The sequence below is a fragment of the Peromyscus leucopus genome, chromosome 7, assembly GCF_004664715.2.
Source record: "Peromyscus leucopus breed LL Stock chromosome 7, UCI_PerLeu_2.1, whole genome shotgun sequence".
Taxonomy (NCBI): domain Eukaryota; kingdom Metazoa; phylum Chordata; class Mammalia; order Rodentia; family Cricetidae; genus Peromyscus; species Peromyscus leucopus.
In genome coordinates, this window is record NC_051069.1 from 96,953,199 (window position 1) to 96,970,784 (window position 17,586).

Sequence of the window (17,586 nt, forward strand, 5' to 3'; positions counted from 1 at the left end):
ATCCCCCAACCCAGAGTGCCTAAGTCTCCTACTGACCTGGGGACTCTGTCTGCCTAAGCACAGGAGCCCCAGGACCCATCCAAGGTAGCCCCACGAAGGACCGACCGCACAGAGATCTAGGCACCAGGACTGAGAAACAACGGCTGTGAGGGCAGGAGCCTGTGGAAGCGGCCAGCCAACACAGACAGGCCCAAGGGTCCCAGAGTGTAGGGCTCCTGAAGTGGACTCACTTGGGCAGAAGGCCTAGTTATCCTCGCATCCATCTCGGCTCTCTACACCACCACCAGTAGCTACCACAGACCCGGTTCCATCCAGCCTTGCCAACCTGGGGTCCGGTGCTTACCCTCACTGAAGGAAGCGTGGGGGTTGGAAGCTTTGTATTCATCCCAATAGAAGCGCAGGGCAGATACCAGGCGGTGTAAGAAGCAGACCATGTACTCAGGGGGGCAGAGCATGGGCATGTTCTGGGGCAGATGACAGAAAACATATATTGGTGCCAGGCCAGAGTCCGGTTCATTCCTCATCCAAGGCTGTGCCCCAGGACCCGGGAGGAAAAGGCAGTGATGACGAAGTATGACAGACAGGCAGCTGAGAGGTGCCAAATGCCCAGAGCGCGGCCCGCAACACGGCCTGGGGCCCACAGTGGCCGCCCTAGGGGACACCGATACCTACCCCCCGGCCGCTGGCATTCTCCTGCAGAAACTTTCGGAATTTTGTCAGAAAGATGTACCTAGAAGCTTCACCCTTCAAGGAATGGGAAAATAAGACCTTGTGGAGCTGACAATTCTTCACCTGACCGGGAACTCCACTACAGGAACATGAACCGGCCCTGCTACCCGGGGCTCGGGGCCCCAGACAGCATCCCTCCCAGCCAGGGGTCCACACAGGAATCTTGAGTCACTTACGCCATTGTCGTCTTTATTGTCCAACAGCAGCTTCAGGATCTGGACCTGTAGCCCTTCCACCACTGGGCGGGATGGGGCAGGAAATACAGCCCTTAGGCTCCCAGGGATGGGAACAGGCAGAACTTTGTGTCAGGCCCCACCGCCAGGGTTCCCTGAGCCTACCCTCGGCATGATTCCGCCCCCACCCAAGGCCCGAGGCTGGAGCTAACCTTCGATGCGCTTCTTGAGTCTCTGGCAGCCGCGCTCATAGGCCCGCCTCCGCTGCCGCTCCTCAGTGGTCTCCTCTGCCTCCTTACCGTCTCGGCCCTAGGCAGGGGCAGAGGGCAGAAGAGAGCGAGGTTTCCTGGGCACTGACTTACCCAGGACTACTTCACACAGAAGAGCTCTCACCCAAGCACTTCCGGAACCAGGGCCAAGGAGGCCTCAGGCACTTGGTTCGGGTGCCCAGCGCACTGGGGCAGTCCCTCACTGCGCCAGCCCCATCCCAGGTCCGCTCACCTCCCGCTGGAGCGATGGGGCCACCAGGTGGTGGGAATGAGTTCCTGCAGGCCAGCCTCCTCCACACGCAGGGGACTCTTAATGTAAAAGAAGACCACGGACCGGAGCATGTCGAAACTGGTCCTTGTCAAGGAAGAACTTGGCTCCCCAAAGTGCCTGCTGTACACCCTCATGAGCCCTTTCTCAGAAGCCCCCCTTGATGTGCCGCCATAGCTCTGCCACCATCAAAGTTGCCAATTTCACCATGTCACTGTCTCCTAGGTTGGGGACCTCACGGACGGTCACGGTTATCAAATCAGCAAAGGTCTGATTAAAAACTTGTCAAAGGAACAGAGGGATGGGGTGGGTCTGCTGGTCCATCTCAGGCCCAGTTTGGGTTCCAATGTCCCATGGTTTCTGCTTACTGGAGGCTGAAAGACACCAGCCTAAGGCGGCTTGTGCTTAGGCTTCTCAGGCAGCTCACAGCCCCGGGGAAGCAGGAGGAGCCGCCTCTTCAGAGAAGACCTTGTCTGTGCACACAGACAGAAGTAGGGATGAGGCTGAAGAGAGCAGGCCGGGGGGGGGGGCTCCCCCACCTCACACAGCTGTACTGAAGGGCCCCCCTCCCCTTTGCCTTCTCTCTTCTGTCAGGACTCAGCTGGGGTCCTCCTGAACCTTCCCGGAGACTCCTGGCCTGATGAGCACTGCCCTCTGCTGGCCTTAGGAGGCGCTACACAGCAGGCCTGCCCAGCACCAAGAGGATACAGGACGTTGCTAAGCAGAAACTTGCGGGACTTCTCGTGTCTCAGGATGGAAATAGTGAGGCGCAGGTAGTGGATCTGTGGAGAAGCGGGCGGGGCTCAGAAGAGGCAAGCAAGGTTCAGGGCTTCGGGGCGGGGACAGATGCTCCCACCTGCAGACCCAGGTCTGGGACAATGGGCGAGAACCGGTAGAGACGTAGCAGAGACATCATCAACTGCTTGAGGCAATCCTGTACCTCGTAGTCCTGGGAAGAGACTAGGGCAGCCATGACAGGGCCTTTTCCAAGACCCTACCACACCTCCCTCGCCCTGATGGAGTCTGACAGCCTGGCCCGAGCCTGGAGTTCAAGTCTTACCTCCATGAAGAGCCACAAGAGGTCCAGGATCTGGTGTACCACAGCCTGTGCCTGCTCAGGCGTGCCCTTCTCCGTGATGCCCAGCAGGAAGCTCATGAGCACAGCCTCCACTAGGTAGACCTTGCGCTGCACCAAAGCGGGCACTAGTGAAGCTGTGGCCTCCTGCTCTACTCAGGAGACCACCTCACACTCAAGAAGCAGGCCTCAGACACCAAATCAAGCAATTTTACCACAGAGATGAGCCCTTTCCAGAGTCTGACCGAGGAACAGGAGGAGCTGCTGGCCCACAATCTCTCTAGGGCTTTGTCACGCCATTTCCTCTGCCCTGTGACATCAAGCCCCTTCCTCCCCAGGATGCTGTCCTTAAGGCCTGAGCCCGTGGCTATCGAGAACCCTGGCAGGTAATGCTATGGGTCTCACGTGAGCCCCCGCACCTGCCATGGACGCATCTGCATGCCCCCCTCTTCCCTTCCCCGCCAGCTCCTCACCAACAGTGGTGCGAAGTGATGGAAGATGTGGGCCAGTGTGAGGAGGACGGTGGGCTGACCCTGCAGCTGCCACGCAGAGCTCTCCTTCTCCACCAACCGCCCTTCCTGTTGGGGGGGGAGGAGACCGTGAGAGGAGGGGGGCTGGGCTAAGACCCCTGTCCACCCAGCCCAGACTCTGGCTCACCACAGGGTCCAGCTCCACACTCAGCACCGCCTGGAAGCAACCCAGCAATCTCTGCGCCCGCACCAGGTCCGCAAAGGGAGGGTCCTGCAGGGGCCGGAAGCCCGCAACTGGGTAGGTGCCACAGAGTTAAGCCAGCAACGCCTGCCCTGAGGCTTAGACACACCCCTCCCCGCCCGCTCCCGTCCACGAGAGCCTAACTGGGCCCCCCCCCAAGCCGCACAGCAGGGGCCCAGGCTACATCACAATTCTCCCACTCAGTCTCTGAGGGGGTAAAACTCCTTCCTGCTCTTCACCTGCTCAATGAAGACAATGAATGGCACCCACCCTGAAAGGACTTTTGTCCTTGGACCAACCTAACTCAGATGCATCTTGTGTACACATTGCAGCAGCAAGGCCTGCCACCAGCCCACAGTGCTCCTGGGGTAGGGAGACCCTCAGTTTAGATGCTAAGCCACCCACAGCCATCTTCCCAAAATGATATCGCAAAGGACGGCTGCCGAAGTTGAATGCCACCGACTCCTTGAACGACAGGCTGATGGCTGGGAAGTAGGCCATTCCTAGGCCCCTGGACAGGTTCTCAAAGGCGGTGCCCAGTGACACACCATTCCTGGGGAGGAAAGGGAGATATAAGCCAGTGCTGGGACGGGTATGGCTGCCCACCCTCGGTCTACTGAACTTGGCCTGGCTCCCTTAGAGGGAGCAGGAAATGGGCAGTCTGGCCAGTCTGTTGATAGACAGGAGACTCACAGGCAAAAGGATAGAGTACCATCATCCAGATCAATCAGGCAGCTCACGATGTCCCCCGCTGCCCATGCCTGCCAGGAAAGGAAGCTTTACAGACACAAAGAAGCGTAGCAGCCTGCCTGACTGCATCCCAGGTGCACTTCAAGGACCACCCAGGGAAAGACTGGTCACAAGGAGACAGGAGTCTCCAAACCCGTGACCCTTCCCTGGGACCTAGCATCCTTCGTGGCTAACCTGTGGCTCCAGACTCAAGCTACAGGATGGTTATGAGGTTGGTGATCCACGGAAGCCTAGCCCTCACCTTGCCATAATTCGTTGTGGTCACGTTCCATTTGCGTACCCGGTTCCCATCATAGGCGTAGGAGTTGTGTGTATCTCCAACCCCTTCCTAGGAAGGAACTGCTTGTGAGGTCTGGGGAAGGGGGGAGGGGCAGGCCAGAGCCCACCAGTTACTAACCTAGTGCCCTCATGGCCCTAGAGAAAGGGTGTGACGTGTCTGCAAAGGAGCCAGGAGTGAAGGGTTCTATACTGGGTGCCCTCGAGTAGAATGAAGCATTTTCCATCTCCAGTGGGCAACCCAGATCAGGCTCCTGAGCGGGTCTGGGGCTGCCCCTGCTCTGAGGGTGCCTGCACCACAAGGCCTCTCTGGGAGAGTCCTCTCCTTGTGTGTACCTCCTGATTAAAGCGGCAGTTGATGGTGCACCAGCCGATCTGCATGAGCCCCTGGGAGGAGATGAGCACCTCGTAGACCCACTTCCCTAGGAAGAGCAGAGGGAGGCCCAGAAAGTGAATGAAGGCGGTCTCTCGCCCCACTTCCTCCCCACTCTCTGAGCCTCAGCAGAGTGTGAGCTCACCTTTGTACACACATGTGGTAGAACGGATCGTACCAAAGTTGCTGTGTCCAATCACCTGGACAAAGAAAGCAGTGTTTCTCTCCAGGCACACATTTTGTCCCCAGCTGAGTTAGCATTGGTGGCACAAGTCTGTCATGGCCAGCACGGCACTGTGTCTGGCTGAGATAGGAGAGACTGTATCCACGACAAGAGCTTCTGGGGCAGAAGCATGAGGGGACCCAGGGCTTTGCTGAAAGGGGTTCAAATAGTGACTGTATCAAGGTTTCGGGACTATGTCAGGAAGGCTGAAGGGCTAAGGACAGCGTGGTCTGGAGCGGTGTCAGGATGAGTGTAAGGCTACACCATCAGGATGAGCACAGAGGACAGGGCCAATCAGGAGAGCTTGGGACTGTTAGGAGGAGCGGAACTAGGGCCCACTACACATGTTCACTCACCCCCAGGAGGTCATCATCCACAAGGAGAAGCCCCTCAAAGCCTCCTGTGTGGTCTAGGACTACAGTAGATGGCCCAAGTCGCCCTTCAACTTGTCCTGAGAAGGGGAGATGTGTGAGGTCAGGGAGGGCAGAGGGTCTTACAGACACAAGGGAGGTGTGAGTTCAGCAGAGAACTCCAGGACTTGGCACCACGCTGTCAACCCCACTCCAGAGAACGCCTCATACCCTGGCTCTCCTCATCTTCACTGTCCACCTGTAGCAGCTGGTCCACATGCTCTGGCAGGTTATGGAAGTTCAGGGGTTTCCTGGAGAGGGAGAGGATGCTGGGGGCCCACAAGTCCTTGAGATCGGCCAAACAACAATCGCCCTGAGCCCTGCTGGGTGGCTGGGTAAGCTCTGGAGGAAGGACTTACCTGGCTCTAGACCCTGGTAAGCTAACAGGAGCTACTGTAGGAGCTAACAGATGGCGTCAGCCACTAAGCTAAAGACTTATAAGCACATGTACCTCAGGACTGTTTAAAAATCAAAAACCAACAGCTTCAGGGGGCATAGCACAGTCAGGAAAGTACTTGTCTTCAACCAAAAGGACCAGAGTAAGAACCCATGCAAGAAAAAAAAGTTGGCTGTTATGGTATGTGTGTGTAATTTCAGCACTGTTCAGCACTGGGGAAGGGCATACAGGGGCATCCCTGGGTCTCACTGGTGAGCCAACTAGCCCACTTAGCAAGTTCCTGGCCAGTAAGAGACCCTGCCTCAAACCAAACACAGAGAGGACAGTGACTGAGGACTGATACAGAAGTTTGTCCTGTAGTCTCCACACGTACCACATGCTCCAAGTGCAGCGTGCACGCACACACACACACACACACACACACACACACACACACACACCAACCCTCTGAGTCTTAATTCCCTCATCTGTAAACAAGCAAAACAATAACAACAAAAAAGAAAACAACCAGCTGTCCATCAAGCTGTCAAGATGTGAAGATTCCCACAAAAAGTATGTGCTCCCATGTAGCTCCTGACCTAACCTACCTGCTCTCAAACACATCTGTATTGATTCTGGATGAGAAGATGAGGCTGGTAGGAATTCCAGCTGCCAAATGGGCCAGCACCAGGATTATCTAATCTAGTCCTTAACCCTAAACCTCTGGTTCTTTTGGCAGCAACCTTCCCCACTACGCAGAAAGGGAGACAGTGGTGATCGGTCACGCCCTGGCAGGACAAAGGGGTTGCCCTCTGAGGGGCAGCCTGGCCCTATCCTCTACCTTCCTGTCTCTGGATGGCCAGCAGAATACACGACCCATCTGCCCACAATCTTCTGCAGCTAAAAGGGCTAGGCAAGTTTGTCTGGGCAGTTGCCCAGAAGATTACTCAGCACACATGCCCCGAGTTAAAGGGCCTATTAGGCTGGGCATAGTTGTCCATACCTTCAATCCCAGCACTCAGAAGGCTGAGGCAGGAAAACTGCAAGTTTGAGGCCAGCCTGGGCCACACAGCGAGATCCTGGTGTATGTGTGTGGAAAGACCTGACCTGAGCTCAGCTCCTAAGAATAGCAGGCAGTGTATTAACAACCAGCAGGACTTGGCAGGGCATTGGCTGACACCCATCTGGATCCAGTTCACAGACTGGCAGCACCTGTTCTTCCTCCTCTAATCTCAGTACCTGCACGACTCAGCTGTCTACCAACAGTAGGCTCTGGAAGGGTCTGAGATGAACCAAAGCACTAACTCCCACCAGGTAGCTATGACCCAGGTTCACAGACCACATGCTTCCCTGCTGCAAGACAGGACTGAACCCAGACTGCAGGAGGCGGATCTATGCAAAGGCCCCTTCTCACCCTTCCTGAGCCCTCAGCAAGGCCAGGAGCCATCGATACAGTTACCTAGCCAGCAACAGGGAAGGCTGAAGGCAACTTAGTGTCTGAACCGTCCCAGAGTCCTGAAAAGCCGTTCTTGCAGCCCATGGTTCAGGAGGTGTATGCACACCTGTGCCTATGCCGACAGCACACGGCACACGGCTCTGGGCGGCTGCTCTGGCACAGCAGAGTCTCCACTGCGGCACTGCCCACCGGGCAGCCCTGCCTGCTCTTTCTGGGATTTCCCAGTTGTAGTCTAGAATCCTACATCTCCACAACCAAGTGACTGGCGGCCCGTCTCCTGGTGAGCACGGCACTAGTGGTCCCACGGGGTGGGAGTCAGAGCCAGGGAAGGAGCCAGGAGTAGGGCAGCAGTGAAGGCGGCCCTCCAGAAGCAGGGTCTTGCTCGCCACCCTGCTACCTAAACAGAACAGTAATGGGGCTGTCTTCTGGGCTTCCCAGAGAGAAGAGATTATGAAAAACAGAACAGCCCCATGGTCTGGGAACACACAGGTAGGGACATCCAGGCTTCACAGCAGGAAAAGCCTATAGGGCCCCATAAATAAATTAAGGTGGCAGTAATCTTAAAAGACATTGCAAAATAGGCATGGTATTTCCGTTGCCTGGGAAGCCAAGGGAGGAAGTTTACCGATTTGGGGACAGCCTGGGCTATATAGCAAAATCAAAAACAATTCTTTTTCCAGATAGGGTTTCTCTGTGTAGCCCTGGCTGTCCTGGAACTCACTCTGTAGACCAGGTTAGCCTCAAACTTCTCAAACTCACAGAGTCTACCTTTTAGAGTGCTGAGATTAAAGGTATGAGGGACCACTGCTCCACAAAATCACTTCTTAAAAAAATAAAAAAGGAGTCACAGGCCAAATAGTTTAGCCATCCCTGGGCACCCTCACAGCATGTGTACACAAGCAAGTGTGTCTCCCCATTGAGCACAGTGGTATAGGCCACGGAAGAACTCTGCCCTCAAGATGTCCACTAAAATCAGTTCATAAAATGGAAAAATATTTATGGGTAAACATGATGATAAAAATAGAATTCTAAAGCGGGGCAGAAGCAGGCAGATCTCTGTGAGTTCAAGGCCAGCCTGGTCTACACAGTGAGTTCTAAGACATCTAGAGCTACATAGAGGGACGCTGCCTCAAAAAAAAAAAAAAAAAAAAAAAAAGGAATTCTAGTTTCCATAAACATTTAGAAATGAATAATATGTTTATTAGTTTGATGCCAGTGATTGTTTCGTGGGTTTTATACACACACACACACACACACACACACACACACACACTATAACCTGCTATTTAAAAACTTGGGCTTGGGCTGGAGAGATGGCTCAGAGGTTAAGAGCACTGACTGCTCTTCCGGAGGTCCTGAGTTCAATTCCCAGCAACCACAGGGTGGCTCACAACCATCTGCAATGAGATCTGGCCTCTTCTGGCCTGCAGTCATACATGTTGTATACATAATAAATAAATGAATGAATGAATAAATAAATAAATAAAAAACTTGGGCTTGCTGGGCAGTGGTAGCACACACCTTTAATCACCAGCACTTAGGCAGGTGGATCTCTGGGATAGAGGCCAGCCTGGTCACAAAGAAACTCTGTCTCAAAAAAAAAGAAAAGAAAAAGAAAAAGAAAAAAAAGGGCAGGGCCTAGTGGCACTATGGGTCTGGTGGCAGTATAATCTGAATACTTATGTGGTAGAAGCTGGAACTCCCAACCCCTCCAAGCTCCAGGGTGCTTGGTCTAAATTGAGAGTTCCAGGCCAACCTGTCTTACACCAGGAGACCCAGTCTCAAAAACAAAAACAAAAGCAACTTGTCATCTTGAACATTTAAAAAGCATGTAATTTACTGTTTCAATTACACAATAATAAGAAAAACAGTGTTTCCTCTCCTTTTGTAGATCAGTCTTTAACTTGGGTCCTCCTGCCTTTCAGCGTCCCAAGTGTTAGGGTTACATTCATGAGCCACCACCCCTCAGAACATTGTTTTCCATAAAGGCTCTGAGGGTTTTTTTAAGTCTGATATTCTGTAGAATCTGAACTCTCACTGTGAGATAGAGAAACCAGAAAGGAATCACATTCAAATGGTCACATCTAACTAACAACAGAACAGGGGCATCGCTTCTATTTGTTTTGAAGTTTCTGCTACTTGTAACTTTTGTGGAGATTAAAAATAAATGTATCCAACTAAGGTTTCTATTATGTTACGTTCAGGCAGAGGCCACAAGTGGCCAGGGCAGAGTAGAGGTACAGAGAAATACACATCAGGCCAGATGCTGAGCATGAGGGAAGCCAAGTGCACATGAACCCTTCCCTGGATCCTCAGGAAGAAGAAGCTATCTCTGTCTGGAGAGAGGAACAGAGTCCGGACTAGAGGCACAGGTCTCACAGCAGGGAACAGAGTGAGAACAGAACCCAAGCCAGGCTGCCCTTCCCCGTAACTGCAGTTTCCAGCCTCTGATCAGGTCCACCTGGGAGGAGCAGGGCTCCACACCCAACCATACCTGCTGGTGGCTGCAGGGGGCCCATGGTCAGGGGAGGAAAAGATGCGGTCCAGGTAGTCATTCAGTAGTTTCTCCTGCACAATGCCTGGGTCACAGAGCAGAAGAGAGAAAAGAGGCAGGTGGTCAGTCCAGCTCTTGGTCCCTGCTGTTCCCCCACACAGGGTGTCCTTGTGGTCTTTGGCCAGCCACAAGGGTCAGAAGAGCAACCACACAGGGTGTACAGCTCCAGGGGTGCTGGTGAAGAACCTGTCACAGGAACAAGGGGTAGTCTCGCCGGACCTGGCCCATTTGTCTGCCCTTCTCCTTCCCCCAATACAAAGAGCACCCTCCCTGCCCTGCCAGCCCTTACCTGTGACCCTGGACTTCTCGGGATCTGAGGTCAGCCTATAGCTCTTTCGGGAAAAAGACATGCCAGCCCCCTTGGATGCCATCTTTCGTCACTCATGGGCAGTGGTCCTGGAGGCTGAGCCAGATGCAGAGCGTGTCTACTCCAGGCTCATCAAAGGCCCACACAGACCTAAGTCCTGCAATGGTAGGAAGGCTTGGGAGCAGGTGAGACTGAACCATACACATTCACACGCATTCTAACCTAGGGCATGGGTAGGCAAGGGCTCCCAGCTTTCCACACAGGAATGTAAGATGGCATCTAGGCTCATGCCAGGAATATGGTCTCCCATACTATCTCAGTGCCCCAAGCAGGACCTAGCAGAGACCAGGTGCAAAGTATGTTTGTTGAACCATAACTATACGCTTTGGTTCTGGGGAAATCAGATAAACATGTCCAAAGTGAGGTGGCCTAGAGTAAAAACTCCTATATCCACCTTAGTCATTGAGCCCGGCTCATATTCAGAAAACAAGACCCTGTACCATATTCCCTCAGGTATAGACCAGTCTGGCCACCTGCAGCCAGAAGTCCCTCTTACTCCCCAAGAAAGTAAGAGGTAAGAGGAGGTAAGAGATGTCTTATTCAGCTCGGGTTTCCTCTCTTTTCTTATCTACAGTCTCATTAGCTTTCTTGTTCTCTCTCTCTCTCTCTCTCTCTCTCTCTCTCTCTCTCTCTCTCACACACACACACACACACACACACACACACACACACACACACAAGCTTCTACTCTATGCAATCACCACCCTAGCCAAGATCACTCCATTGGTCTTCCCGCCACCGTCTTATCCCTTGAGTAGCTGCAGTTGCTTCAGAAACTACACGAAGTCTCTGGTGCCTGCCTCACTATAGAGGCGTGCTGCCCAACACTGTAGTCAGGAGACCGGAGTGCTTAAGTGTACAAAGTTACAAACGGAAATTTGCAGTTTCAAGAGTCCGGCGACCACGCGTGACTGTCCTAACTGCAAGGCACAGGTGTGCCATCACCACCGACGCAGAAAGTTGTGTTAGCGCCTGTCCGGAGCGTGGCCTTCAGTCACTGCCTGAACCAGTATTTCTTTTCCGCAGCCCACTCTTCCCGCACCCCACGGAGGCCCTCAGCTCCTGCCACAAACCCTTGCCCGCCTGCACCATGCCAGGCTCGGGAAGGTGATTCTGCGGCTGTGCCTCCCTACGGAGACCCACGAAGGACATCCACAACCGGTCCCCCTTAGATCGGAGCAGTTGCAGGACTTATTGGACGCAGTTACGAAGAACTGGAAGCCAGCCTTCCAGACACCCATTCTGGGTGTCAGGTGGAGAGGATTTAGAGGCGGAACCTGCGCCTGCCCCGGGGCTCCCTCGTCACTCCATTATTGCCCAGCCCTCCCAAGAGATCCAGGCTCGGGACCGAACCGACTAGGTCTGAGTGGCCAAGGACGCCAAGGGCAGCGCATGCTCCCCCAGGTCGCTCCCGCCTGGCCCCAAGCTCCGGGGGACCTGTCAGGCCAGCTCCCGCCGGGAGTCCTATACCGCAGGCCGCGGCACTCCCAGGGGCAAGCGCTGTCGCACTGGAACGGCCCGGGGCCTCGAGGGGAGCCACCGGACCCACCCGGCTCACAGCCAGGCGGCCTCTCACTCACCCCCAGCCTCAGCCTCCGCGACCGGCTCACAACATCCGCCCAGCTTTTCGGCTACGGCACCCGTCCAGGGCCAAACCGCGTGCCCGCTCGCGCGCCGCTCCTCCAGCCGCGCACGCGCATACGCACAGACCTCAACAGGCCCTTGCTGGCAGAAAGCCCTCCCCCGCCGACTCCCACCGAAGTAGTCACCTCTGTTTCACCTGCCGGTCCAACTGTTTCGGACCCCCGCCTTCCCTAGCCCGACCGTAGCAGGGGACTATGTTCTAATTGGTCCCTAGGTCACCTGTCTCAATGCCTACCTTGCATGGAGGCCTGACTCACCTGCAGCCGAGGATACCTGAAAAGCCACTTCTGTCAGCAAACTTGCTGTCACACCCGTGCACACGCCCTCCCTGCACCAGATCCAATGGGAGAGTTTGCTCACCTACCTTGGAGTGACACTTGTAGTAGGTAGTGGATGCTCCGAGGCTCTGCTGCTGGGGTGTGGGCCGACCAGCCTGCAGCTGGGACTCAACAGATAAGGCAGTTAGAAGGGGGAGGGGCAGCGCTAGGCTTTACGGGGAGAAACCGAGGCCCAGGAAAGTCTACTACAGGGGCTGGAAAGTCCTGGCAGCTCCTGCCAGCAGTGTCTTTGGACATAGACATGTCCGTGGTGACGGACGGCACACCTGTGCCTTGTAGTCTAAGTACGGCCACCGTAATCCCTGAACTCTTGAAAGTGGCTAGTGCAATTGAAAATTCCAGTTTTCGACTTTGTAAACTCAATCACCCACATAGTCTGACCTCTACAGTGAGGCAGGCACCAGGGACTTCCATGCGGTTTCTGGAGCAGCTGCAGCAACAACATGCTCCCTCAGGGATAGACAGCAGTAGGAAGACCAATGCAGTGCTCTTGGCTGTGGTGGTGACCGCACAGGGTAGGGGCTCTGCCTCAGGGATGCTACTGTGTCCCCACAGAACCTTCCTGAGCCCTGCCTACTAAACTGAGGCCTCTGGGGATCTAGCTGCATTAAAAAGGCCCTTGCACTTGACCCAAGGCCTGAGGCCTGACCCCACCTAGCAACTGTGACCTGGTGTCAGTCAAGCCCAAGCAGGTTCAGAGAGGGGGTGTGGGGTCAGAGCCACCCAATCCTGTAGGGACACATTTCACAATTTCCGGGATGGGGCTGTGATGGGTCACAGTGCAACCTCCAGCTATGAGTATCGGGTGTGTCACACTTTTGCTGCTTCTGACAGAGTGTTCGAGGGCCCTTGGTGAGTGTCACCCACCCTGATCCCTATTTGCCTTTCGGACAGTTCACCCCAAGCCTGTATGACTATTCTTGTCAAGAGTTTACTTTTCTGTTGGGCAGGGATCAGTGACCGTGGCCTGCTGAGCAGAGCTGAGAAGTCTTGGGAATTGAAATATACACTGTCTGATCAGGCTTACATTAGAATGCATGCTGTAGCACTGAGGCAGTCTTGGGACCACAGAGGCTACCAGACCCAGAGGGCATGGCTCCTAAGCCTAACCTGTCACTTCAGCCTAACCTAAGTCTTTATGCTGGTGAAAGCCCAGACTTGGGAGTCAGAAATGCTGAAGATGGAGCCTTCCCTAGACAGCGTCTTAGCTCTGAGTCCAAGCATTCTCATCTGAGGGATGAGATGGGGCAAATGTCAGGGGGCAAACACCATCACCCAAATTCTCCTGGAGCGAATGTATTAGACCTAAGTCCCATGCCAGGCCTAACAGACTAGTGATAAAAATCACTGTGTCTGGGCCTGCCTCCCCAACTCAATGGATGTAGGGGGATTAGGTTGAAAATACACACAGGGCCCACACCAAAGACCTTGTATTTGAGCCCCTAAATGAACAAAACACAGGGTCTATTAAAACACGTGTACCAATATGCCAGTCATTTTCCCGAACCCACCCCCCAGGGCAGCGCTCACCACTGAATGACTTCCAGCTGCTCCGGGGCACAGAGTTAAAGAACCTCCTGCACACAGTGGTACCGGGACCATGGCAGGAGGACGTGGTGGATCCTGAGGAGTGTGCAAGGCGCTGTGAGCCTCTTCTGGACTGTCGGTGAGCGGCTAAGTAGCCTAGATGTGGGCGAGGGTATGAGAGTCTGGGTTGCCAGCTAACCTGCGTCTGCTCCAGAGCCTTCCACTACAACTCGAGTAGCCACGGGTGCCAGCTGCTGCCATGGACTCAGTACTCGCCCCACACACAGCTCCACCATTCAAGTCTGTGTGACCTTTTCCAGAAGAAAGGCAAGTGGGAGTGAGAAGGAACAGGATGAGTAACAAGAGGCGTGACCCCTCAGCCCCTGCTGATCTTTCCTCTCTTGCTTCCAGACTATGTACGAACCTGCATTATGGGCAACGGGGTCAGCTACCGGGGCACTGTGGCCAGGACAGCCGATGGCCTGCCCTGCCAAGCCTGGAGCCGCCGTTTCCCCAATGACCACAAGTGAGACAGACACATTGCCGCTAGCCTGAAGCAGAATTCGCCCAGCATACCCTGTAGTGAGGTTCTCTGCTTACAGGTATACACCCACACCAAAGAATGGCCTGGAAGAGAACTTCTGTCGAAACCCTGATGGGGACTCCAGAGGCCCCTGGTGCTACACAACAAACCGTCGTGTGCGGTTCCAGAGCTGCGGCATCAAGTCCTGCAGAGAGGGTAAGCAGCTAGTGTCACGACTAGGGAGGGAGGGACAGGCCTGTTCCCACCCAGAAACGCACTGGCCCTCTGTTTCCAGCTGTTTGTGTCTGGTGCAATGGCGAGGATTACCGAGGCGAGGTAGACGTTACAGAGTCGGGACGCGAGTGTCAACGCTGGGACCTGCAGCATCCTCACCCGCACCCTTTCCATCCTAACAAGTATATGGGCAGAATTCTTACGCTGAGGGTGGGGCTCAGCCCTCCTGCGGAGGTGCCTGCGTCCCAGAGTCTTGTTACTACCCCCAGGTTCCTCGACAAAGCGCTGAACGACAACTACTGTCGTAATCCGGATGGATCCGAGCGGCCCTGGTGCTACACCACAGACCCAAACATCGAACGAGAATTCTGCGACCTTCCTAGTTGCGGTAGGCTGCAGGGACAGAGCCTAGGAAGGAATTTGGCAAAAACTGGCAGGCGTGGCTCAACTGGGGGAGGTAGTAGAGAAGTTAGGCATGTGTAGAGAGCGAAGCCTGACACCCTCGACTGGCAAGCGCAGCTCCAATTTCAGCTTTCGGGCAGGACCCAACCTGCCACCGACCATCAGAGGATCCAAGTCACAACGGCGAAACAAGGGCAAGACTTTTAACTGCTTTCGCGGGAAAGGCGAAGATTATCGAGGCACAGCCAACACCACCTCCGCGGGTGTGCCCTGCCAGCGGTGGGATGCACAGAGTCCGCACCAGCACCGCTTTGTGCCGGAGAAATATGCTTGCAAGTGAGGTGACAGGCTGGAGCAAGCGAGAGTGCGCCTGGGTGGGGGCGGAGCTTATGGGAAGGTGCGACCCGGGGGTGGAGTCAGCTGGTTCCAGTCTGCTGCGGGTTGGCGGGCGGGCTAGGTGGGACTCCATCTACCATAAGGGAAGTGCTTGCTCAGGGACCTTCGGGAGAATTTCTGCCGGAATCCTGATGGCTCCGAGGCGCCTTGGTGCTTCACATCTCGACGTGGTTTGCGAGTGGCCTTTTGCTACCAGATCCCACGCTGTACAGAGGAAGTGGTGCCAGAAGGTGAGGCTGGAGCAGGTGGTACAGAGCCGGGACAGGAATCAGGAACCGACCCTGGGCTAACCACTGCCCTTGCACACCCACGGCAGGCTGCTATCACGGCTCAGGTGAACAGTATCGGGGCTTCGTCAGCAAGACCCGCAAGGGTGTTCAGTGCCAGCACTGGTCCGCGGAGACACCACACAAGCCACAGTGAGTGTGCACCCACAACCCAGATTGGACGCCAACTCTAGGGCAAAATGCCTTGGCTTCTTGTTTGTGAGCCTGCAGGGGATCTGACTGGCCTGCTCGGACCACCCCCTAGATTCACACCCACCTCAGCACCGCAGGCCGGGCTGGAGGCAAACTTCTGCCGGAACCCAGATGGGGATAGCCATGGGCCCTGGTGCTATACTTCCGATCCAGCCACCCTGTTTGACTACTGTGCCCTGCAACGCTGTGGTGAGTGCTGCAGACTCTTCCCTTGGTTGGGCTTCAGACTTCACCTCCAAAGACTGGCTCCCTTAACCTGAATGAACTTGGTCTTCTAGATGATGACCAGCCACCCTCCATCCTGGACCCCCCAGGTACAAGCTTGGGCCAGTTGTGGGTACAGCCTTTTTGACCCTGGCCCTCACTGAAAACTTCATCCCGCCCCATCGTCCAGACCAGGTGCAGTTTGAACAGTGTGGCAAGAGGGTTGATAAAGCAACAAACTCCGTGTGGTGGGAGGCCAGCCTGGGAGCTCACCATGGACAGTCAGCTTGCGGAACAGGTGAGGCCTAAGTGCTTACCTCAGGAAAGGAGCTGAGGCTGTAAACTCTGTGGTTGTGCCAGCAGGGAAGTGGATGCCTGGCCCTGCACCCAGAGGTCTTTGCCAAAATGGCAGGTCTTGAGTGTGTCCCGGGACTCACTGTGGCTTCTCCTAATCTACTCCTCTAGACAGGGCCAGCACTTCTGTGGGGGGTCCCTAGTGATGGAGCAGTGGGTACTGACTGCCCGGCAATGCGTCTGGTCATGGTGAGCCTCCCTTGGGTTTAGGGACTGGGTCTCCCATCTTACCTTCATCCTACCTCTCCCTGCCACTGTCCCCACCACCCCAGCCACTGTCCCTAGGAAAGCCAACAAGCAAAACAAACTGGGACAGCTGACTAGGAACAAGATTGGTTTAGCAGTCTCTTTCTCCCAGCCATGAACCTCTCACAGGATATGAGGTATGGTTGGGTACCCTCAACCAGAACCCACAGCCTGGAGAGGCAAACCTACAGAGGGTCCCAGTGGCCAAGACAGTGTGCGGACCGGCAGGCTCCCATCTTGTTCTGCTCAAGCTGGAGAGGTGTGTGGGCAAGTTGAGAGGGTATGAGGTGGGGCTGGCCCTGTGGCCATAGGTCCTGAATACTCCCATTCCTGCTAAAGACCTGTGACCTTGAACCATCACGTGGCCCGGATCTGCCTGCCTCCTGAGCAGTATGTGGTACCTCCGGGGACCAAGTGTGAGATTGCAGGCTGGGGTGAATCCCAAGGTAAGAGCACAGTGCATGGACATGGATGGTTCCAGGCCAGGCAGCCCTGCACTGGTTTTGTCTCAGGGGTCCTTTCCTTACCATTCTCCTCACTCCAGGTACAAGCAATAACACAGTCCTTCATGTGGCCTCGATGAAGGTCATCTCTAACCAGGAATGCAATGTGAGACACCGAGGGCATGTACAAGAGAGTGAGATATGCACTGAGGGACTGATGGTCCCTACAGGGGCTTGTGAGGTCAGTGGTGGAGCTCCTGGGCCAGTGTGAGAAGGGTTGGGAGAGGGAATGATACTATTTGACTACCAAGGGGGTGGGGGGTGATGGGAGGCTAGTCACTGCCAAGGTCCAGAGCCTTCACCCAGTTCTCTTACCTGCCAGGGTGACTACGGGGGACCACTTGCCTGCTATACCCATGACTGCTGGGTCCTAGAGGGACTTATAATCCCTAACAGAGTGTGTGCACGGCCCCAGTGGCCAGCCATCTTCACACGTGTGTCTGTGTTTGTGGACTGGATTAACAAGGTCATGCAGCTGGAGTAGGCCTGGTTTTGATCCCTTAGCGATGACAAGACTTCTCAAACATAAAGCAACCTTTCTCTCTGTCTGTACAGAGTGCTTCTGAGTCTCTGCTTCTAGGGAATGAGTTGGGGACTCCTTGCAGGAGGCTTGGTGGTTTAAGACCAGCACACACTTGGCCGGGTGTTCTGATCCTGGAACAACTTCAAAGTGTGTGTGTACTGTGGATGGGCAGGGTGTCACTCATCTTCCAGAGGCACTTCTGG

The 17,586-nt window shown here is 55.0% G+C and overlaps 2 protein-coding genes across 2 annotated transcripts in view; one reads left to right on the plus strand and one right to left on the minus strand.

The window, feature by feature from the left end:
- Rnf123 (ring finger protein 123) overlaps positions 1-11,017 on the minus strand; it is a 28,842-nt gene extending 17,825 nt beyond the window's left edge. Inside the window, 19 exon segments of the mRNA XM_028887001.2 lie at positions 344-464; positions 673-744; positions 906-967; positions 1,115-1,211; positions 1,400-1,520; positions 2,148-2,221; positions 2,296-2,388; positions 2,500-2,625; positions 2,988-3,092; positions 3,172-3,286; positions 3,653-3,778; positions 3,919-3,986; positions 4,217-4,303; positions 4,588-4,673; positions 4,770-4,824; positions 5,204-5,298; positions 5,429-5,508; positions 9,584-9,668; positions 9,933-11,017. Of these exon segments, the coding sequence (XP_028742834.1) occupies positions 344-464; positions 673-744; positions 906-967; positions 1,115-1,211; positions 1,400-1,520; positions 2,148-2,221; positions 2,296-2,388; positions 2,500-2,625; positions 2,988-3,092; positions 3,172-3,286; positions 3,653-3,778; positions 3,919-3,986; positions 4,217-4,303; positions 4,588-4,673; positions 4,770-4,824; positions 5,204-5,298; positions 5,429-5,508; positions 9,584-9,668; positions 9,933-10,014 (1,750 nt within the window). The 5' untranslated portion in view covers positions 10,015-11,017.
- Positions 11,018-12,695: 1,678 nt separating this feature from the next.
- On the plus strand, positions 12,696-17,412 carry Mst1 (macrophage stimulating 1). The gene is given in 19 exon segments (XM_028886997.2): positions 12,696-12,844; positions 13,511-13,658; positions 13,734-13,846; positions 13,931-14,045; positions 14,122-14,258; positions 14,338-14,458; positions 14,546-14,664; positions 14,819-15,014; positions 15,174-15,304; positions 15,391-15,493; positions 15,606-15,742; positions 15,832-15,867; positions 15,948-15,986; positions 15,989-16,055; positions 16,223-16,300; positions 16,470-16,616; positions 16,697-16,803; positions 16,902-17,041; positions 17,183-17,412. Coding segments are annotated over 19 exon segments (2,154 nt in total). The 5' UTR covers positions 12,696-12,786; the 3' UTR covers positions 17,345-17,412.
- Positions 17,413-17,586: the final 174 nt, after the last annotated feature.